The 23330-nt window shown below is 38.5% G+C and overlaps 2 protein-coding genes across 4 annotated transcripts in view; one reads left to right on the forward strand and one right to left on the reverse strand.

Annotated features, from left to right (window-relative positions):
• The window catches only part of SAV1 (salvador family WW domain containing protein 1), a 43913-nt gene extending 37353 nt beyond the window's left edge, over positions 1-6560 (forward strand). For both annotated transcript variants that reach the window (XM_008073814.1, XM_008073815.1), the window contains one exon: positions 6017-6560. In XM_008073814.1, the coding sequence (XP_008072005.1) occupies positions 6017-6218 (202 nt within the window). In that variant the 3' untranslated portion in view covers positions 6219-6560. The remainder of the gene's footprint in view (positions 1-6016) is intronic.
• Positions 6561-8683: 2123 nt separating this feature from the next.
• ATL1 (atlastin GTPase 1) overlaps positions 8684-23330 on the reverse strand; it is a 76127-nt gene continuing 61480 nt past the window's right edge. The window contains exons 9-14 of one of the 2 annotated variants that reach the window (XM_008073816.1): positions 21727-21854; positions 20689-20745; positions 19043-19114; positions 12976-13407; positions 11741-11755; positions 8684-9535 (exon numbers count right to left, since the gene is read on the reverse strand). In XM_008073816.1, coding sequence (XP_008072007.1) covers positions 9425-9535; positions 11741-11755; positions 12976-13407; positions 19043-19114; positions 20689-20745; positions 21727-21854 — 815 coding nt within the window. In that variant the 3' untranslated portion in view covers positions 8684-9424. The remainder of the gene's footprint in view (positions 9536-11740; positions 11756-12975; positions 13408-19042; positions 19115-20688; positions 20746-21726; positions 21855-23330) is intronic. The other variant, XM_021706875.1, reaches the window with a different exon arrangement.

Below are 23330 nucleotides of genomic sequence, written 5' to 3' on the forward strand. Positions count from 1 at the left end.
TTCCCTTTTGTATTTCAGAAACCAAAGTCATCTGTATAAAATAGCTTAAAGTACAGCTTTAGAGAGAGTTTAAGATGTTTGGATACTGAATTTGGAGTAAAATAGACCTTTGATATTAAAATAAAAGGAATATAAAGCCTTTCTCTTTTTGGAAGTAGTAACACTTTTCTGTTATTTTAGACAATTATGAAATAAATTTCTGGGGTATTAAGTCTGATCTAAGTTTTTTATCACCTTATTACATATTTATCACCCCTTTGTGTGTGTGTGAAGGTGTGTGTGTGGGTGTGGAGGTTGTGTGTATGCCTTCACTTTAGAGATTTTTTTTAATGACTTATTTTTTTCCTGCTTAGAGCCATTTGTTTTTATTAGCTTATTTTTTCAGGCTCCTAAAGTAATAATTGGTAGGTTATCTAAAGGGAATGTTCTTGTATTTATTTGACCATGACTTTGCTCATTTAGGCTAGGTTAACATTCTTAGAAAATTATTGGTCCCTTACTATAAACTGTGTATTAATTTTTAGCCAATGTAAACATTCTTACATTTCCTCCATTCTTCTCCATCTGTAATCATGGCTGTTGTGTTGATTAATGCCTGACGCAGAGAGACAAGATGTTCTTTGAGGTTTGCAGTCCTAAAGCATCAGTTTTTTAAAAAAAGTCAAATTGGCAGTGTAATTTGTAAAAGATTTAATTATAGATATTATCCTTCAAGATATAAACAATGCTTCTCAGAGGTTTGGTTTTAGGTTCATTTGAAATTAGGTATGCACTTATCCATAGAAGTTCCATATGATTAGGTGTCTGGGCTAATCTGTAAATGCCTCTTTATCTCATAATATCCATGTAGTATAATAATGGGATAAAGAATGATAGCAGATGGCATTTGCTTTACTATTTCCTCTCTTCTTTCTCCCTTGATACCACCTGACTTACTACTATAGACTGCCTGTGTTTATATGCTGATCCTAAATCATATGCAATATGTATATACATTTGTATTTTCCTTAAGTCTAGAAGAATGTATGTTCAACTGTTAACCTTGATTATTTCTAGGGGTTGATAAGATTAAGGAGGGTTATTCTTTCTACTTTATGTTATTTCTACTCGATTCATTGTGAAAAAAATAGCACAGTAAGCTTTCCCTTTTGGGGGGAGAATAGTACTTAAATGGAACTCCTGGTTTCTTATGAAAAGAAACAGATTTCCCAAAATTATAGTCCCTTTTGTCTCTGTGGCTCTATTAGCTTACTGTAAAACTTAAGAAAACTAGCAAATAGGTTGGAACTCTTCCAGAATGGGCCAGACTGAAAAATGATGTAAAGTGAGAGCAAGTACTATACTTCTTTTTAGTACTTAAAAACTTGAAGAAGTTTGGAAACCTGTTGCTTTCTAGTTGATACTAATTTATGTCTCTGGAGAGGATAGAAACAGTAAATATTGTTCTATCAACAAAGGGTGAGCAGTTATCTATGAATGACAGTGAATCCGTTACTTATGCCAACAAAATGGAGTTTTTGCCCCCAGATTAGCTCGTGTCTTTCTTTCATCTTCCAGATGATTGAGAATCTTTTAACTTCCTGAAGTTTTTAAATCCTATCTCTAGTAATAATTTGCCAACACAATTTTGCATATACTTCCGAAACTTAGAAGCAGATTGTGTCGTAATTTTTATTTAATTTTTGTGAAGTTTTGTTTCTAAGTCTGCTCACAAAAGTCTGTAATGCACGGTGTAACTGTAAACGAGCTGAACTATAGGATAAAATTATAAAATTCAGTCTTTAACAGGAACAGACCATTAGGATCATATTTACTTCCTATTATTCCCCCCCACACACCCAACACCAATCCTCAGCAGTAATGTGGCAGGGGCATTTTTTATTCCAATGCCTTGGTGTTCCCACAGTGTTACCACTGACCCAGCTCTAGGTACAGGAGGAAAGCATGAAAGAGTGGGCTCACTGTTACGGAGCAGGGGACTTAGGCTGAGTTGTAATACCCAGAGCTGGGAATGGCAGCACTTTTGGCTCCTAAGGGCAGCATCCTCAGGAGTGCAGACGGGTTTTTTGTTTTGTTTTGTTTTCTTTTTTGTGGCATTATAGTGATTGCTGTTTGCACATGTGGCTTTTTTATAAGTAGTGTTTGAATAGAATATTGCCCTAGGAAAAAAGCAAAAGAGATGCTGGAAGCATAGGCTGCTAGAGTGGTTTATACCCACTTTTCTGAATGTCTACCTGTGCGTTAGAGTATGAACGAGTGAAAGTTAAACTTGGACAAGCAGATTTCTTGGTGAGTTTTCTTGGTGAGTTAAGAAGGAAAGAATAAGAGTTGATATTGCTTCTCATAATCTTACTCTTGATACTGAAGCTGTGACTGAAGTCAGAAAACAGGCCGGTCGCAGGAGTACACCTGTAATCCCAGCTACTGGGGAGGCTTGTGTGAGCTTAGCAGTTCTGAGCTGTGGAGGGCTGTGCCCGTCGGGGTCATCACTATGGGGACTTGCCCAGGAGTGGGGGACCACCTGGTTGCCTAGGAGGAGTGAGCAGCTTTGTGCAGATACGTATTGAGATTGGGCCTGTGAATAGCTTTCATTTAATCCTGGGCAACATGGTGAGACTTTGCCTCTAAAAAAAGGAAAACAATTGTCTGAAGGAATTTTTTTCCTTTTTAATAAAAAAACTTGAATAGTTGTAGAGAATGAAATGCAAGTCTTTAAAATTAGTATATTGGCCGGGCTTGGTGGCTCAGCCTGTAACCCTAGCACTTTGGGAGGCCAAGGCGAGTGATTGCCTACGCCCGTGGGTTTGAGACCAGCCTGGGCAACTTGGCGAGACTTTGTCTCTACAATACATCACAAAAAATTTAGCCAGGCGCGGTTGTGTGCGCCTGTAGTTCTGGCTGCTTGGAAGGCTGAGGCAGAAGGATCGCCAGAATCCAGCAGGTTGACGCTTGGGTGGCAGTGAGTATGCCATTGCATTCCAGCCTGGGTGACGGAGTGAGACCCCAACTCAAAAAAAAAAAAAAAAAAAAAGTATGTTTAGCAGGCTATTCATCTCCTTTTTTTCTTGCTAGAAAGTACACAGATGATAGACAAATTTTACGTTCTTATAGTTCACTGGGTATAAATTCAAGCATCTTGAATTGGTAAACATTGCTAAACTGTTCCTTAACCAACTCTGGGAGATTACATTTTTGCTGTTGGGAATTATGAATTTGTTTCACACAAATAAAATCTTAAGTTACATGAATGGTGGAAATGTTAAGAAACACCTTTAACTTGTTCTTCATGGAGGCTCATTGAGTATTATGCTGTCTATCTTATGTTCACAAGTAGCTGGAGTTTCCCATTAAAAAGAACATAAAGCCTCCTACCAAGAAATCTGGATCTCTTAGTTTGCAGCTCCCGGGTAATGAGTAAGATTGGGAGTCCAACAAATTAGATTTACCTTGTGGCTTTGCATACTGGTTACTGCTGTTGCTGTACACATACCCAAGTAGGACAGAAATGAATGTCAAAGTGCCAATATAGTGACTCACTAACCATATAGTGTATGTCTTCCAACTCCCAAACCTTATTTTTTTTAACATTAGATCTATGCTTCTTTTTGGAATAAAATGGTAAATGAATGATCAAACAGCCACTGGTTAGGAAATATTATAAATCATTAAAAATAAACTTACTGGTCAGGCTTGGTGGCTCAGCCTATAATCCCAGCACTTTGGGAGGCCGGGGTGAGTGGATTGCCTGAGTCCGTGGGTTCGAGGCCCGCCTGGGTAACTTGATGAGACCTCATCTCTACAATAAATCAAAAATTAGCCAGGTGTGGTAGCGCACGCCTGTAGTTCCAGCTACTTGGAAGGCTGAGGTGGAAGGATCACCGGAGCCCAGCAGGTCGAGGCTGTGGTGGCCGGGAGTGGCCATTGCACTCCAGTCTGGGTGACAGAGTGAGACTCAAACTCAAAAAATAAAAAATAAAAATAAAAATAAATAAACTTACTGACTGGACTCAGCCTGTAACCCCAGCATTTTGGGAGGCCAACGCGAGTGGGTTGCCTGAGGCTGCGGGTTCGACACTAGCCCGGGCAACTTGACAAGACCTTGTCTCTACAGTTAATAAAAAATTAGCTCGGTGTGGTAGCATGCGCCTGTAGTTCTGACTACTTGGAAGGCTGAGGCGGAAGAATCGCTGGAGCCCAACAGGTTGACGCTGGGGTTGCCGTGAGTGTTGGGTGACAAAGTAAGACTTCAACTCAAAAAATAAAAAAAAAAATTAAAAAATGAACTTACTGCTGGGCTTGGTAGCTCACACCTATAATCCCAGCACTTTGGGAAGCTGAGGTGGGAGGACTGCTTGAGTCCAGAAGTTTGAGACCAGTCTGAGCAATATAGTGAGGCCTTGTCTCTACAAAAAATTTTTTTTAAAAAAGTTAGCAGCCGGGCTCGGTGGCTCAGCCTGTAATCCTGCGCCTTTGGGAGGCTGAGATGAGGGGACTGCCTGAGCCCGCGGGTTCGAGACCCGCCTGGGCAGCGAGACCTCATCTCTACAATCAATCAAAAAATCAGCCGGGCGTGGTAGCGCGCGCTTGTAGTTCCGGCTACTCGGAAGTCTGAGGCGGAAGGATCGCCGGAGCCCAGCGGGTCGAGGCTGTGGTGGCCGGGAGCGGCCACTGCACTCCAGTCTGGGCGACAGAGTGAGACTCCGACTCAAAAAAAAAAAAAAAAAAAAGTTAGCTAGGTGTGGAGTCACACACCTGTAGTCTCAGCCACTCAGGTGGCAGGATTGCTTGAGTCTGGAAGTTTGAGACTGTGGAGCCATGATCATGTGACAGCACTCTATCCTAGCCTGGGCAACAGAGTGAGACCTGACTCAAAAAATAAACTTACTAGAATTTGCAATCAAAGCTTCCTATTTTGTCTGTTCTATAATAAGATTTGAGTGATATAACGTCAGTATCATTTAGGTACACACCTTGCTCTAATTCAGACTCTTTGTCTAGTCTGAGTGGATGTGTTAACATTCAGAAGCATCTTGGTCCATTGTTCTCTGCCTTTCTGAACTTCTGGTCATTAAACACTTTTGCAAGAAATAGCCTATTTAGGTTTCAGTTTTCTCATCTTTAAAATGAGAAAGTTGAATTAGAGTGCTGTCTTCATCATATGCAACCAACTACTAATACTGCTTAAGCAATGAACTACTTACAATGGAAGATTACTAAAGGCCTTCCAAGATTTATATAAAATAATCTTTTGGGAGTCTGTCACCACATTATGGAGTCTGCAGTCTACTTATTCTCTCATTTTGAAAAGTTTATTCTTTCCTCTTGCTTTTTCCCCCCCTGTTTTTTAAATACTATGTAGCCAACCTCAGGAATATTTACCCCATGAATGATGGTTTCTCTTCATGCCTTCTCCTGTTTGGTTCTTTGTTGACTGTTGTGAATAACATTCCTCAAAAACATCTGTCAACACTAATGACACAAATGACTTTGCCTGTTTTTTGTACTTTATTATTTGCAAGCACAATGTGGTCTAAAGTATTTTTTAAGTTCCTGACGATTAACTTTGGATGAGCTTATAAATAGCACTGAATGTGTTCTTTAGAAATTATAGAATCATTGTAGTTTGAAATTTGTGTTCATGGTTGATTAGTGTTAATATTAGAGTAACTGATAATTAAATGAGTATTCTTTAACTTCAGTTGAAATGAAACTTACTAGCAGTGTTCTCTTTTCCCTGAAAAAGGGTATATTTAAATAACAGTAACTCAGTTGTTATTTTTACTTATTTACTTTTTTCAGAAATAGGGTCTTGCTATGTTGCCCAGGCTAGTCTCAGACTCTTGGGCTCAGCAATCCTGTCTCAGCCACCTGAGTAGCTGGGAGTACAGGTGTTTAGTTAAAATAAAGTTTAAGTTTAAAATAATATTAAAGTCTAAAAAAAATAGACTTTAATATTGCTATAAATAAATGTTTGTATATGTGTTGTGAACATTTGTATGATTGTGTTTTAAAACAGATATGACCACATTCTGAAGTGGGAACTCTTCCAGCTGGCTGACCTGGATACATACCAGGGAATGCTAAAGTTGCTCTTCATGAAAGAACTGGAACAGATTGTTAAGATGTATGAAGCATACAGACAGGCTCTTCTCACAGAATTGGAAAACCGCAAGCAGAGACAGCAGTGGTATGCCCAACAACATGGCAAAAATTTTTAAGTTAATTTTTTAAAAATAAAATTTAAGTTTTATAAAAGCTTTAAAATATTTTCACAGATTAAAAATTGTAAACAAGTACTTTGGTTAATAAAGGCAGCTTCCTTTTTGGAAATTATAAAACTCAAATTTTACATGTATTTTGTTATCAGAAATTTTCTTTTAGTGAACAAAAAATGAGTCTATCATTTTAAGAGCCAACATGGCAAACACTTTCAAATGCTCTATATTAGAAAACTGCTTTGATATTCTTGATGGAAAAAAATGTAGCAAGAAATGTCATGACCAGATATTAAATAGGAAATGATCACTTGTTAATGTCTTACAGCAGCAGTACCTTTCTTTTTTTCAAAGCAAAGAGAGAATCTATGCAGTATTTAAAAAAAAAAAGTTTACTGCTATCGTGTGGAAAATTGTCTAGAATGGGGTGATTTAATATTACCATGGTGTAGTTCAAAATATAAAATTAAGATTTGGAACATTTATTGTGATAAGTGTCTATATATGATGTATGTGGTTGTCTCTCCTCAGTGTAAAGAATCTTTTTTAAAGCATGTTGAGAAAGTTTTTTTTTGTTTTTTGTTTTTTTTGGGGTATGAAAGGGTGACGGGGCTTTAAATATTCAGGAATACATATTAGCATAAGGCCTTAGCCTGTATGGGGAAGGTGTGTACAGCACTCAAAACTGCTAACATCACTTCCTTACTTTTAGCCAGGGTTCTAACTGCATTTAGCATTATTCTGATGAGACAGTGGAGAGTTCCTGACAGCACAGAACACTGCCTTCTGCCAGGCTGGGTTAAGCTGCCAAAAATGACAAACCAGGGATTCAATAAGAAATTTGAGCCAGGCTCGGTGGTTCAGCCTGTAATCCTGCGCCCTGGGAGGCTGAGGTGAGTGGATTGCCTGAGCCCGCAGGTTTGAGACCCACCTGGGCAACTTGGCGAGACCTCATCTCTACAATAAATCAAAAAAAGAAAAAAATTAGCTGGGCATGGTAGCACGCGCCTGTAGTTCCAGCTACTGGGAAGGCTGAGGCGGAAGGATCGCCAGAGCCCAGCAGGTCGAGGCTGTGGTGGCTGGGAGCGCACTCCAGTCTGGGTGACAGAGTGAGACTCCAACTCAAAAAAGAAAAAAAAGAAATTTGGTGCTGGGCGAGGTGACTCACGCTTATAATCCCAGCACTTTGGGAGGCCAAGGTGGGAGGAACTCTTAAGCCCAGGCCTTGAACAGCTTGGGGAACATAGTGAGACCCCATCTTTTAAAAAAAAAATTTTTTTAATTAGCTGGACATGCCTGTAGGTGCATGCCTGTAGACACAGCTACTCAGGAGACTGAGATGGGAAGACTGTTTGAGCCCAGGAAGGCTGCAGTCAACTATGGTCATGCCACTGCACTCTGGCCTGGGTGACAGAGTGAGACTGTGTCTCTTTTAAAAAAAAAGAAAGAAATTTTGGTTATGAAATTGATTTTATGTAACTACTTTTATCTTCTAAACATTTGTCACGAGACTTAAAAACCATATATTTCCCTCACAGTTTTTCCCCTTTTGGTTTAATAGTTAAGACATTTTTCATAATAGTGTAGTACATTTGATTGCAGGCAAATTTATGATATTTCTAAGCTATAAATCTCTAGAATTCTATGAATTTCAACATTAGTTGAAGTAGTTCTTCAGTTATATTTACATGTGTTGTAAATATGTAAATTTAGTTTATGGAGTCTTCCAAAATACAAAGCACTCCCAGTTAGATATCAGTGAGTTTTATTGATAAAGATTTTGAATTATTGATGAAATGTTAAAAATGCTAAGTGTTTGATTTTATATAACAAACTTATTAAATATATTTTTATGGAAAAATGTGTGGTTTTTTTTTAGTCCAAATTTTACACATAGTATGATAAATATTTGATTTTTCTATTCAGAAGATTATAGGCAAAGAAAGCAATATGAGATGGGTATTGAAAAATGAAAGTATGGCCAGTGGAAGTTTATAATTGGGAAAAGATAACTTGTGATCAAACTTTTCTAAAATGCAAGCTTATATAGTTTATGATGTTGCACACACTCTTCTATCTTAATTGTTCTTTCTTGTTACTCCTTACTTTATATTGCCATTTAATTTAATTAAGATGGAACCATTTCTAAGATAGTCTTTAGGAATTATTCTGTTTTGGACCTCCTAGATAAGGGGCATAACTTTTTTTTTTTCATTTCCACACCTGTTGTTTCTTCTGTAAGAGATCTGTTCAATGAAATTCCACTAGAGATTTTGGTCATTAAAGATACAGTGTAGAATCAATCACTGGTCTAGAAGAACTGGAAGGTACCTAAAGGGATTAACATGTTTCTTAAAATGGAAACTTAAATTTGTAATCGTGTCAACATTAAAGATACTTCATCTTGAATTTAAAAGAAAACATAAACCTTCATCCTTCCATATCATCACCTCCCAGACATTTTCAAATTCAGTAAGCATTTGTTTTTAATTTTAGGAACCAGAGTAAACTTTAATAATAGTTCACATATTAAAAGAATAAACCTATGAATACATTCTTTGTGTACCAAATGAAAAAATATACAATGCAGTGAAACGCAAATACATATACAAAGTGATTTTTTGTGCATTTTTGATTAAGAGGTTTATATTCTATATTAAATCATGTAAAAGCAGTATAGTTTTGGTATAGCAACTGAAAAGCTTTTAAATGTGCTTAAAAATAACTAAGAGATTGTGATATATATATATAAGATGATATAGATGAAATCCAGCCTGCTGAGTTACGATGCTGTGCTTTAACAAATGGCTATGTGAAATAACTTAAATTTTTTCCTGTAGAAATTAAATGAGCATTTCCGAACATGGAATAATATCACTACATGGTTTAATTATAACCCAGTAGTAGAATGTAGTAAATTCAAGCAGAACACTTGTACTGTTATCATAAATAGACAAATACTTTAAATTATAACAGCATATTTGAAGAGAAAAATCAGGAATTTGTACATGTTAGCAAAATGATATAACCATGCATACACACAACTGCTTATTAAATACTGAAGTAAAAACTAATCCATTTTGCAGTCTTCAGAGGTGTTTGGTATTTTACTCTGTTCTGATGGAAGCACTTTGAATGTTTGCATGGAGACATGAAACTGAATATTTAGTTGACAATTAGTCATGCACCTGTATTTTCAAAAATTTGGATTACATTTTCTTCTTTTCTGATTGTTCAGTAGATTCCGACTTTGGTGTAGGAAAAGCTTGATGGTACAGATGTCTGTGGGTTGCTGCTGCACTGTAAAGCTTGTATAAAGCCTAGAATATAAGAATCAAGATTATAAAACATTTTATTAAACACAGCGATATAAAAATTTTAATTAGTTTATGGTAGTATATACAATTTAGCATGCTGATTTGAAATCTTTCTGTTGTGTACTATGTAAATAATATCTTAAAACTCAAAAGTATGCGTTATCACTTTAGTGGGCTGATCTTTGGAAAAAATGTTTTATTCTCAGACTGTTTCCTTTTACCTTGCATACCTCTCAGAGCAGAGTGTCCTGACCACTATGCCTTAGGATGTGTAGAGAACTCAAATTAGGAACATTATTCGTTTTAGATGAATTGTGAAGCTCATAACTTCTGACAGCCAATAGCTCCTTTATTATACATAGTCCACTTGCCTTATGGGCTTCCTGTATGTTTTCCAAAATGGGACCGATTTTATTTATTCATCCTTTGCTGATATTTTTCATGCAGCTAGCCACACGTGTCACCTCTCCCCCACCTTACTGGGATCCCTCACTTTTACATGCACTTGCCTTGTTCCCACTACTCAGCGCATATCTTAAACAACCTTGTTCAGAAACATGACCTCAGAAGGCCTTTCCTTATTACAGCTACCTCTGATTGTTCCTTGTGTCCTTTTAACAGTGTCTGAATCATAGGGATTTTTGTGCTTTATATAGGTGTTTATGGATATTTTTGTGTTTCTCACCTTACCCTGCTAGTGTCTAAGGTTTCACTCTATTTCACATGCTTAACACTCAGCTATAAGTGACTTTTCTGATTTAGCTGTGGGGTTTATGAAGTCTCTGCATATCCTTAAAAGCTGGATGAAAGCTTGAGATCTTTTAAATAGTAATCTCTTTTCCAGGAAACTATTAATTTGTATCATTTGTGAGTCTGTGTAGCTGTTTTATTTATTTATTTTTTTTAAGGCATTAAATCTGAATGATGCCATCTTCAGTTCTATGAACGCATATTGGTGCAACATAGTACTGTTTTCTTTTTTTTTTTTTGAGTCAGAGTCTCACTCTGTCACCCAGACTGGAGTGCAGTGGCCGCTCCCGGTCACCACAGCCTCGACCTGCTGGGCTCTGACGATCCTTCCGCCTCAGCCTTCCAAGTAGCTGGAATTACAGGCATGCGCTACCACGCCCGGCTAATTTTTGATTTATTGTAAAGATGAGGTCTCGCCAAGTTGCCCAGGCGGGTCTCGAACCCGCGGGCTCAGGCAATCCATTCACCTAAGCCTCCCAGAGTGCAGGATTACAGGCTGAGCCACCGAGCCGAGCTGTATTGTTTTCTTTTATATTCTGATTCTAATACATTCGGTTGACTATCAGTTCTCTCAAAAGCTTAGTTTTTTTCCCCTATGAAGTTGATTTACAAAGTTGAAGTTTATTTTTACTTTTTTAAAGAACTGCTTTACTAAACTGTATGTAATAACTCCTTACATACTCATAAATATTAAATGTGAATTGATATTTGATTAGAGGACATAATCCAGTTATATGCCACAGTAGAAACTGAGGGAAGAATTATGTAGTATCTCTCTAGTTTTTCACCATCAGCTTTGCTTCTTGAAGATTATGGCCTAAATGACTCTGGAGTGATAATCTGTCTTATTGTAACAGATGATTTCTTCAAAAAAGCTCAGATTCTTTCCTCAAATATACAGCTTTGTACATGTATCATAGGAGAAATAAACACTGACTTACAGGTGAGGTGTGAGATTTGCCAAGAAAGCTAGAATGTGTACTGGCCTGGAACCTGGTTAAAGCGGTATGGGTGACTGGTCACTCAAAAGCTAAAATTAAAAACAACCTCTAAAGGTTGTAACTGCATTTAAGTACACTCTTACAGTAGTAAAATTTCCTTAACCTTCGTAACTGTACTTGTTTCTTTCTATAGTAAAACAGAATGTTTCATGTCAGAGTATAAGAATTTTTGAAATTTTCTACCCATTCAGGAAACAAATCAAATTCTCTTTCATGACAATCAATTCTTATGTTTTTGTGCACATCAAATTACACTGATGTCTGGAACAAGTTAAATATTTTTAAACCAGTTAAAAATTCACAATTAAAAATTTTAACTGTTAGAAGAACATAGCAGTAGTGTCACTAAAGATTTTCTAATCTACATTAATATCCTTTAATGGCTAGTTAGTTTAAAAATAAGAATGTCATAGTGTTTACAAATACATAGCTCTTAATTAAAAAAAAATTAACTTACCTCATTTGTACTTCCCTGTGGCGAAGGCAATTTAAAAAGAGAAAAGAGAAGTATATATCCTGCTTCGTTAATAGCATAGCATGATGATGTTCAGTTTTGTTTACAATATCAATTTGTGAGCGTTTAAAAACAAATACTCCTGCAGATTTTAAAATCTGGATTACATATTTTATCAGAATCTTTTGAAGAGCTCAATTTTGCATTCCTCATAGAGTACAGCATCATATTCTAGGAAGGTTTTGAGATTTACTTCAGATAGCCCCTCTGCAGCCTTTTGGAGTTGAGAGACTATTTGAGACAGTGAGTAGCTCAGAGGATCCAGTTTTTATTTCATTCATTTCTCATTGTGCTACCAGTTGTTTATCTCAGCTAGATCCTTCAAAGGTACATATTAAATCCATGAGTTACAATTTGGTTAGAAAGAGTATTACTATGTTGTTAAAGCTGGACAAATTGTAGCTAATGCTTGCTATCTACAAATCATAAATGTTTAAGTCTTAAACCCAAAATTGTATGAAGACTGTCAACTTTAAGCGTCACTAAATCCCCACAAATTGTCATGAGGTAACTGAATGACATAGTTGAGTATTGTTCGAGGCATGTTTATGATTGTCTTGCCCATAGTTGGTTTTTTGCACAATGGACCATGGTGGTCCTGACTCCCTAGGACTTGGCTCCTTGAACCAGAGGGACAGTTAGCCCATAAGTAGCTGATCAGAGGCTGATCACTGGCTCATGCTGTGGCCTGGTGCAAAAGTCTAGTTCAGATAAAAACAATCTGAGATAATCTGATACTGCTTTCAGGTGTTTACTAAAAAAAAAGAATGATATGACGGCTTATGATAATGGTTCATATATGCTCTTAACAAGCTGATGCTAGTCAAATGATGGGTTGTGAATATGAAGTAATACTAAGATAATCAAGTCACAGTCAGCTAAATAAAAGCTTTCATACTTTTAATAGCTTTAACATTTTTAGAATAAGAAAAGATAAAAACGACTGAATCAATTTATTTTTAAAACATTGAAATGTTAACGGGAAGATAGTTGTGTATAACTTCACATATTGCATGGTACTATATGATTATTTGTATCTTGACGGATTGTAAAGTTCCTGATGGCTAGGGCCCACGTTCATGTTCACCTGTGTATGTCCAACATCTCATGCAGTGCCTGGCACACAGATAACATTCAGATGTGTGCTGAACTTAGGTGAGAATTAAAAGTGTTCCTACCTGGTCCCACAGAGCCGCAGCCACCTGATCTATTACAGCTCCCAGCTCTCGGTATTCTCCAGAGTACCGGATGTATGCCCAAGTGCACAGGGTGATAAGGGTCAGTCCCATTATCATGTTGCATAGACTAGCTATGATGTCCAAACCAATGAATCCAGTCACACCAGCAATCACGTATGTGATGAAGATGACAACGAACAGTGTGGCTGGGGTGCGAGCTGCGTGGAAGATATTTTTGCTATCGTTGTGCTTGATATACTGGATATAAAGTTCATCTATTTCACTCTCCAACTGCTGCAGGTAACGCCGACTAAATTCTTCTCCACCCATTTTCTTCACACCTCGGAACAGCTTCACAGATTCTTCCTTAAGCTGCAGGTGTTTGGTCTGCAAGTCATTGGGGGCCAGAAACGGTTTGTCGCCACCACAAATCTGTACCAGACAGAGAAGTACTTGTTCATGCAATGCAGAGTAAAATTACAACTGTATCAGAATTTTTCACTTAGCTAGTTGAATTTGTTAATCATCAGGAGCTTGCATATATGTTTTGTCATTCCACATCTTTCTACACTCCGTCCATATCCATGAGGCATGACTAAGAGTGGGACTGGTATTTTGTCAGTGGTTTATATAAAGGTTTTTTTCCCCTTGAGTTGGAGTCTCACTGTCACCCAGGCTGGAGTGCTGTGGCATGCATGCTCACAGCCATCACAGCCACCACAGCCTTGACCTGCGGGGCTCAGGTGATCCTTCTGCTTCAGCCTTCCAAGTAGCTGGAACTACAGGCATGTGCCACCATGCCTGGCTAATTTTTTGATGAATTGTAGAGATAAGGTCTTGCCATGTTGTCCAGGTTGGTCTTGAACCCCTAGGCTCGGGCAGCCTTCTCACTTCCACCTCCCAAAGTACTGGGATTACAGGTGTGAGCCACTGCATCTGGCCTATAAATCACTTAATTTCTTTCTCTTTGTGACGGGAAATAATGGCATTACTTAATCTAACTCCCTCAAGATGAAAAGACATGCATGACACAACATGAAGTGCAAACAGTTCATTCACAGAATGAATCCGAATCTAAGAAAATTACTTTTATCTAAGTGCTTCTAGGAGATCTAACTACACTGAAGTAATTTTGACTAGTGAAATTTAATTTAAAACTGATTGATGCTATAAAGCTCTCAAAGTAAAATTATGAAATACGTTATTTGGCAGTTTTCACTGATTTTTGTTTGGAGTCCATTGAGTATTTTCTTCCAGAGACTAAAGAGGAGTATATTAAGTATTCTAAACCACATTTCCAATTTTTTAAAAAGTTGCAAAGGAAATCTCAGTTAACCACACTGTTCACTTTGGTTACAGGCACTTCGAGATGCTGTGTGTTTGGTTCAAGACTACCACAATAAAGTGAATCATGTGATTCTTGTTTCCCAGAGCATATAAAAGTATGTTTATATTATACTGCAGTCTATTAAGTGTGCAATAGCATTATGTATGAAAAAAGTACATAATTTGAAAATACTGCTAAAATTGCTAATGATGATCAGAGCCTTCAATGAGTCCTTATCTTTTTGTTGGTGGAGGGTCTTGCCTCCACGTTGAGGCTGCTGACTGATGTGGGTTATGTGCTGAAGGTTGGGGTGGCTGTGGCAGTTCTTTAAAATAAGACAATGAGTGTGCTATATCCACTGACTGTTCTCTCACAAAAGGTTTCTCTGCAGCATGCAATGCTGTGGGATAGCCCAATACCCACAATAGAACTTCTTTCAAAGTTGGAGTCAATCCTCTCAAACCCTGATCCCGCTTTATCAACTAAGTTTATTTAATATTAAAAATCCCTGGAAAGAGCAGGGGGAAGGAAGGTGGGACACAGGCTGATTAATGGGTACAAATACACAGTTAAGTAGAAGACTTGGTGTTCAGCAGCTCAGCAGGGGACTATAGTTAACAATAATCGGCTGGGCTCGGTGGCTCAGCCTGTAATCCCAGCACTTTGGGAGGCCAAGGCGAGTGGATTGCCTGAGCCTTCGGGTTCGAGACCAGCCTGGACAATAAATCAAAAATTAGCTGGGCATGGTAGCACACGCCTGTAGTTCCAGCTACTTGGAAGGCTGTGGTGGAAGGATCACCGGACCCAGCAGGTTGAGGCTGCGGTGGCTGGGAGTGTTCCACTGCACTCCAGTCTGGGTGACAGAGTGAGACTCCAACTCAAGAAAAAACAAAACAAAACAATATTGTACATTTCAAAATGGCTAGAAGAGAATAATTCAAATATTCTTGCCATAAAGAAAAGATAAATACGATGATGGATATCTCAATTACCCTAATTTGATCTTTTTTTTTTTTTTAGATTGGAAAATATAGTTTATTTAGAAAGTAAATTAGGGAGAGAGGAGAGAAAGAGAAAGAGATTTATCTCCCTAGGTGAGGGGAGGGGGACAAAGCTCAAAGAGCACATGGCTACACCAGAATCTAGTAAGGCAAGGGTGGCTGGCTGCTCGTGGCTGAGTCCCTTTCTTTTTTTTATTTTTGAGTCTTGCTCTGTCACCCAGGCTGGAGTGCAGTGGCACACTCATGACCACTCTAGCATCGACCTGCTGGGCTCTGGTGATTCTTCTGCCTCAACCTTCCAAGTAGCGAGAACTACAAGCATGCGCTACCATGCCCGGCTAATTTTTTATTTTTTACTGTAGAGACGAGGCTTCGCCAAGTTGCCCAGGCTGGTCTCGAACCCGCAGTTGCAGGCAATCTGCTCACCTTGGCCTCCCAAAGTGCTGGGATTACAGGCTGAGCCACAGAGCCTGGCTGGTTGAGTTCTTGTATTCTTTGCCTTTGATGGGGAAGGTCATTAAGGTGGTTGGGTGGTGGTCTGCTCCATGTCATCACCCAGGGGCAGGTAAGTGCAGGTGCTGATATCAGGTGATAGACAGGTGCCCGATTTGATCTTTATACATCACAAGTGCCCTGAAAATACATCTATTATGTTAACATAAGGATATTATAAATCCTTTGTTATTTCAGCCATGCTTACCACATCTTCAACAGGAGTAGATTCTATTTGAAGAAGCCACTTTGTCTGCTCATCCGTGGGAAGTAACTCCACATCCCTGAAAGCCTTGATCATGAGATTGCAGCAATTCAGTCTCATCTTCGGGTTCCCCACTCCTAATTCCAGTCTTGCTATTTCCACCTCATCCACGGTTACTTCTACCGAAGCCTTGAACACCTCAAAGTCATTCATGAAGGTTGGAATCAGCTTCTTCCAAATTCCTGTTCGTGCTGATATTTTTACCTCCTTCCACACGTCAGAAATGTTCTTAATGGCATCTTAATTGTTTTTGCTTTTTGAGTTGGAGTCTCACTCTGTCACCCAGACTGGAGTGCAATGGCCACTCCTGGCCACCACAGCCTCGACCTGCTGGGCTCCGGCGATCCTTCCGCCTCAGCCTTCCAAGTAGCTGGAACTACAGGCGCGCACTACCACGCCCAGCTAATTTTTTGATTTATTGTAGAGGTGAGGTCTCGCCAAGTTACCCAGGTGGGTCTCGAACCCGCGGACTCAGGCAATCCACTCACCTCGGCCTCCCAAAGTGCTGGGATTATAGGCTGAGCCACCAAGCCCGGCTTAATGGCATCTTAAATAGGAATCCTTTCCAGAAGTTTTTTTATTTACTCTGCCTAGTTCCATCAGAGGAATCACCATCAATTGTTAGCTTCTGCTGTGGCCTTTGGACAGAGTACAAAATATGATGTAAAATGGAGTTCATATTTATTAAACTTCCACAGGCAGGTCACATCTTTGGCAGCTATAGCCTTACAAAATGTATTTCATCAGTAATAACACTTGGAAGTCAAAATTACTTCTTGATCTATAGGCTGCAGGCTGGATGCTTTGTTAATAATGAAATTTCCTTATACACTGCCATCAGAGCTCTTGGGTAACTAGCTCCATTGCCAGTGAACAGTAATATTTTGAATAGAATTTATTTTTCCCTCAACAGTGGGCTTAAATATTCAGTAAAACATGGTGTAAACAGGTATGCTGTCATCTGGGCTTTGTTCTTCCACTTATAGAGCACAGGCAGAGTAGATTTAGCATCATTCGTAAGAGTCCTAGGATTTTGGGAATGGTCAATGAGGATTGGCTTCAACTTAAAGTCATCAGCTGTATTAGTCCCTAACAAGAGGGTCAAGTCTATCCTTTGAAGCCAGGCATTGACGTCCCTCTAACTAGGAAAGTCATGGGTGACATGTATAAGGCTGTTTAATCCACACTGAGAATCTGTTTGGTGCAGCCATCTTCATCAATGTTCTCCGGTAGACCTTCTGGAGACTTTGCTGCAGCTTCTGCCTAAGTACTTACTGCTCACTTTGTTATGTTATGGAGATGGTTTCTTTTTTAAATCTCAGGAACTAACCTCTGCTAGCTTCCAGCTTTTCTTCTGCACCGTCCTCACCTCTCGGCCTTCATAGAATGGAAGAGAGTTAGGGCCTTGTTCTGAATGAGGCTTTGACTTAAGAAAATATTGTGGCTGGTCTGATCTTTTATCCAGACCACTCCAACTTTCTCCATATCAGCTGTGAGGCTGTTCCACTTTCTTGTCATTCGTGTGTTCCCTGGAGGAGTACTTTTAATTTTCTTCAAGAACTTTCCCTTTGCAGTTGCAAGTTGGCTTACTTGTGCAAGAGGCCCTGCTTTTGGCTAATCTTGGTTTTCAACATGTTTTCTTCACTAAGCTTAAATATTTTTAACTTTTGATTTAAAGTGAAAGATGCATGACTCTTCTTTTCACCTGAATATTTAGAGGCCATTGTAGGGTTATTAATTGACCCGATTTAAATACTGTGTCTCAGGGAATGAGGAAGAGAAACTGGGGAATAGAATGTCTGGGCAGAACACACATTTATAGGTTAAGTTCACCATCATTTTTTTTTTTTGAGTTGGAGTCTCACTCTGTCACCCAGACTGGAGTGCAGTGGCACGCTCCCAGCTACTGCAGCCTCGACCTGCTGGGATTCAGCAACCCTCCGCTTCAGCCTTTCAAGTAGCTGGAACTACAGGCGTGTGCTACCACACCCGGCTAATTTTTTGTTTTATTGTAGAGATGAGGTCTCGCCAAGTTGCCCAGGGGGGTCTCGAACCCGCGGGCTCAGGCAATTCCACTCACCTCAGCCTCCTAGAGCGCAGGATTACAGGCTGAGCCACCAAGCCTGGCTAGTTCGCCATCTTTTATGGGTACAGTTTGTGACCTCAAAACAATTCTAATAGTAACATCCAAGAATACTTGTGACAGATCATCATAACAGATTTAATAAAAATTTAAAAAGTTTGAAATATAGTGACAGAGACCCAAAGTGGAAAAAAAGCATTAAAAGCTTGCTCCTTGAATTTGTTCAAAGTGCAATAAACTGAAGCTCAATAAGATGAGGTATGCCTATATTTGAGATTTAACTACATTGAGAATTATAGTTAAGTCTGATGGACCTTATGTCATAAGCATCATTCCATATACTATATTTCCCTTTATTCTAAGACTATCAATTTTGGATGCGATTTTAATCTTATTATGTTTTCAGGGGAAAAGAAAACCTATCACATAAGTAGACATACACAATAACTATCAGATTCATTCTAATTCAGAATGTTAAAATGAGGAAATATAGTAAATAGAAATATTGACCCTAGAGATTTGTTTTTTTTCCCTAGATTTTTATCTCTAAGAGAGATACTGACACTGCAGAATTGCAGGGAGGTACAGTGGAGAGGGTAGCACATGTGATTTTAGCCACTGAATCTTATGAGTAGTGGAAAGATCTGTCTACCAAAACATCTAGGGAGATATTATATAGAGAAACAACTCATTTAAAATGCCTTTAAAATCGTGCATACACAGTGTTCTTTCTTTTTAAGAAATATTTTAGGAATATAAAAATGGACGTGATATACATAGACTGAGGAAAAAAGTCAAAGCTACCACCTCTTCACATGTGTATACAGTGATTGGAAGAAGAAAAGAATGAACTCAATGAAGAAATAAACATCAAATTAAAAATGTTACTTAATTCTTACCTCTTCCATTTTTTTGTTGTATGTGTCCTTGGCAGTTGCTACGGCGGCTAAATTGTTAGCTTCTGCTGTGGCCTTTGGACAAAGTACAAAACATGATGTAAAATGGAGTTCATATTTATCAAACTTCCACAGGTAGGTCACATTTCAGAGCATCATGTACAAGACATGTACAAGAAACCAAAGTCATCAAATAATTTGAAACTGTTGAAATACTTCCATTACATTTTATTTTTAAAATTAATGTTTCCAAGTGCATAGAACTGATTTTTACTCCATAAACTATTTTTTTTTTTTTTTTTTTTGAGTTGGAGTCTCACTCTGTCGCCCAGACTGGAGTGTGGTGGCCACTCCCGGCCACCACAGCCTCGACCTGCTGGGCTCCAGCGATCCTTCTGCCTCAGCCTTCCAAGTAGCTGGAACTACAGGCGTGCACTACCACGCCTGGCTAAATTTTTGTTTTATCATAGAGATGAGGTCTCAACCAAGTTGCCTGGGCGGGTCTCGCACCCGTGGGCTTAGGCAATCCACTCACCTCAGCCTCCCAAAGGTGCGGGATTACAGGCTAAGCCACCGAGCCCGGCTTCCATAAACTATTAAAGTGAATTTTCTTTCTTTTTTTTTGAGCTGGAGTCTCACATTTCCCCCCAGGCTGGAGTGCAGTGGCATGCTCCCGGCCACAGCAGCCTGGACCCACTGGGCTCAGGTGATCCTTCCACTTCAGCCTTCCAAGTAGCCAGAACTATAGGCACGCGCTAATTTTTTTATTTATTGTTGAGATGAGGTCTCACTACATTGCCCAGGCTGTTCTCAAACCCGTGGGCTCATGCAATCCTCTCGCCTTAGCCTCCCAAAGTGCTGGGATTACAGGCTTGAGCCACCGTGCCTGGCCTAAAGTGAATTTTCATTGGGAAGATTTTTTCCTCTCAAAAAATATCTTTTTAGCCTCTTATCAGATGCCAAGAAGAAAAAGTCTGTAAACTCAAACTCATGGAAAATAATATAGAGTACATTTTATATATACTACCGTATATAAATATGTCTAAGATAGACCAATGCCTCACTTATAACAAAAAGGAACTAATAAGTTAACTTTTAAAAACATGTAAGAAAACGAGTTTCTCCTTATTTATTCATTTATTAAAGAATGCACTCTCGCTGTGTTACCCAGTCTGGCCTCCAGCTCCGGGGCTCAGCGATTCTCCTGCCTTGTCTCCAGATTAGCTGGTACTATAAGGCTCACACTAACTTCCGTTTAGGTTCCTTTTTAAAAACTGTCAAATTGTGGATACCACTTGTTTAAAACTTGGACATGCTTTTCTACTTCTTGTCACACGTGTGAATCTAAGTCATAGTATGAATCGGTTGTCTAAACAAATGTAGTGCAAGAGAATGAAAACCCTTTGGTATATAAGGTATTAGTTTTTATATATTGAGTTGATGTACAAAAATGTACCTCAACACAAGTGAGGCTGCTAGACGTTTCTGTGAAAAATGTTTAGGTGAACACATAAATGGGTAAAGTTATTTGACGATCTTCCAATCAATCATTCTGTCCAATTTTTTATTTGGAAATTTCTGATCGCCAGACTGGCACAGATATGAAGACAAGCTGTCTTAAAACATCATACATCCTGATCAATAAATACCTGTAACATGGATTTGGGATGTGGTAGTTCTTCACCTTGATAGATCTTTATATAAGCCTTTAAAAAAGGGAAAAAACTCATGTTAAGCCATTTCATTCAGTATTTATCTAATTCCATTAAAATTGTATTCTAAGGTCTTGACGTTTCAAAAACTATTCTTTCTCATACTTTAACTCCATTCTTTCTTAATGTTCCCTTTTCCTGAATTGCCCTTTGCACATATCAACTCAGTGCCACTCCCTTTAAGACGTTCTTAGACCCCGCCCCCTCTGGGAGTCACCTCCCCATTTCAGTTACCCACACGAATATGTACCCTGCCGATGTCAGAAGTTTGAGGGAACAGATCTGCGTAAGGGTCCTGAATCTCCTACCAAATTGCAAGCTCCCCAACAGTATTACACACGGTAAATATTCAAGTTTTAGATAAATGTCATTTATTGCTGAGAGTGGTGACAGTGAATAGATCACACAGGAAGTATGTGATAGCATTTGAAATGATAAAACGAGGCTTCTAAAAACATGTTTTCGTCCTTGCAGCATCAGTCCACAAATTGGGTTGGTAACTGAATTCTCCACTATATAGGTGGCTTGGTAAAAATATTTGGTGCTATCTTAGGTAAATAGGTAAGTGCAAGCTTAAAATAATTTCACTTCAAATTGGCCATTGGTACAGAGAACAAGAAATGGGGAAGAGGGGAACATCTTCAGGAGAAAGGTAAAATTCAGTATAGGTTATGGACCCTGGGAAACACCCCCTCCCTTAAAAGACTTTTCCAACTCATACATTATATTTTAAAATTTGTTTCCCTCAAGATAAAAGGGGACAATAAATAAAGTAGCCTTTATTTAGTTTCCTCAACACATAGTTCCAGAAAGCAAACTTTTCTTGGGTGTTTCATAATTTTTTAAATCCTTTTGATAGATTCCTCATACCTTAGCTCCCATGTTACAGAGTCTATAATTTTTGTTTGTAGGAACTACATTTCAATACGTGTCAAATCTAAGTACTCATAAATGCTCTAGAAATAAGAATGATACCTTGAAGTACTCCACCAGACCTCGGCAGGTGATTTTATTTCCATTGATCTCTTTAATATCTAGGCTCTCAGGACTAAGTAGCCAAGGAATTAATATTTTCAAGTTTTTGATGAATTCATCATCTATTTCTACAAGTAAAAGCAAATCCATCATTATTTTAAAAATCCTATCCAGTTCTCCATGCCACAGAATAAAACATGCTTTGATTTCCTCTATTTCTTTCCCATTGATAATATCATCCCTCACTTCCCCATCATTTAAACAACCCCTGAAACCTGCTACTCTCAGAGTGAATGATTTTCTTTGCCCAAACTTCCATTACGATTTTGTATTTATCTTGTTTTCCACATATAAATTAGCTTTCTTGATATGAAATGCTGTAGTTTACAGACATTCATATAATCATTTCATGCCTTTAAGTCTTGTTTGTGATTTTATATACGTGTGTGTGTGTGTGTGTGTGTGTGTGTGTGTGTGTGTGTGTATAGGCTCATTAATATGGAGAAACCAAATATTTATGGCTTATAATGTATTCTTTCCAGAAAATGTATCCAAAAATCACCCTGTTTAGCATATCCACCTCACGAGGAATGTTACTGAACTACATAAGCTGTGGCTGTAACTGGGACTCTAGAATTAAAAAAGACAGTGCTGATAATGCTACCTCTGGTAGTGGAACTCAGCAACATAAAACAGCAGGGCAGGAAAAGGCCACAGAGAGGCCCTGCAGTGGATCAGAGGTCGTCTGCGTAAATACCTGTCATGCTTGGTATAATCAATTACACATCACCCATGCTATAGCAGGAGGTTCGAGCCTGACACTACAGATTTAGCAAAGTGGTACAGAAAACAGATCTCCAAATAGGTCTTTTGAACACAGTGATAATTTCTTAAACAATTATTTCAAATATATGGAAAAAAAAATGCACATACTATGTATGAAAAGTAAGATATGTGACTTGCTTGTTTCTAAGTAAATGCAGTAACTGCCTGTGATTTTTGTTTAAATCTGGATTTTGTAGCCACTGAGTTTTCAGGCATTGGAGGTTGGTGATGTTTCAGGTCTTAAGGAGTCGAATCTTAAGACTGTATTTGCATTTTCCCTGCTATGGAACCAATGTACCCTGAAACACCAGTTTGCCTTAGAATTTACATTTTCGCCACTTGCTTGTTTTATGGCATGCATGCATGCATGACGCCGGATATCCTGCAAATGCTTACCTGTTTCATGTTCTGTACCACTTTGAAATTCCCGTGGCCATGATTTATAGGAGTTTATTCAAATGTATCCTCTGCATTGTAGCAATTTTTACCGATACTTTTGCTTTGTACTACATATAGACTTATTCAAATTTATTTATTATTGTGGTTTGCTTTTTAGTTACCAGTATTCACTGAAATACGATACTGTTTTTGTTACCACATCCTATTTTGTGTTCTGTTGCCTGTAGTATATCCACACTCCCTGATACCAAAAGGTTTCTTTTTTGCTCTATGACTTTATGCTTCTTTCAGCCTCACTAGAATATTACATGTATCTAGAATGTATTAATTTTCACTGAATTTCTGGATAAAATAAAGTTTTCTCCTTATAAAATCACTTT

This window comes from Carlito syrichta, unplaced genomic scaffold (genome assembly GCF_000164805.1).
Source record: "Carlito syrichta isolate Samal-C Ts95f unplaced genomic scaffold, Tarsius_syrichta-2.0.1 Scaffold316190, whole genome shotgun sequence".
NCBI lineage: Eukaryota > Metazoa > Chordata > Mammalia > Primates > Tarsiidae > Carlito > Carlito syrichta.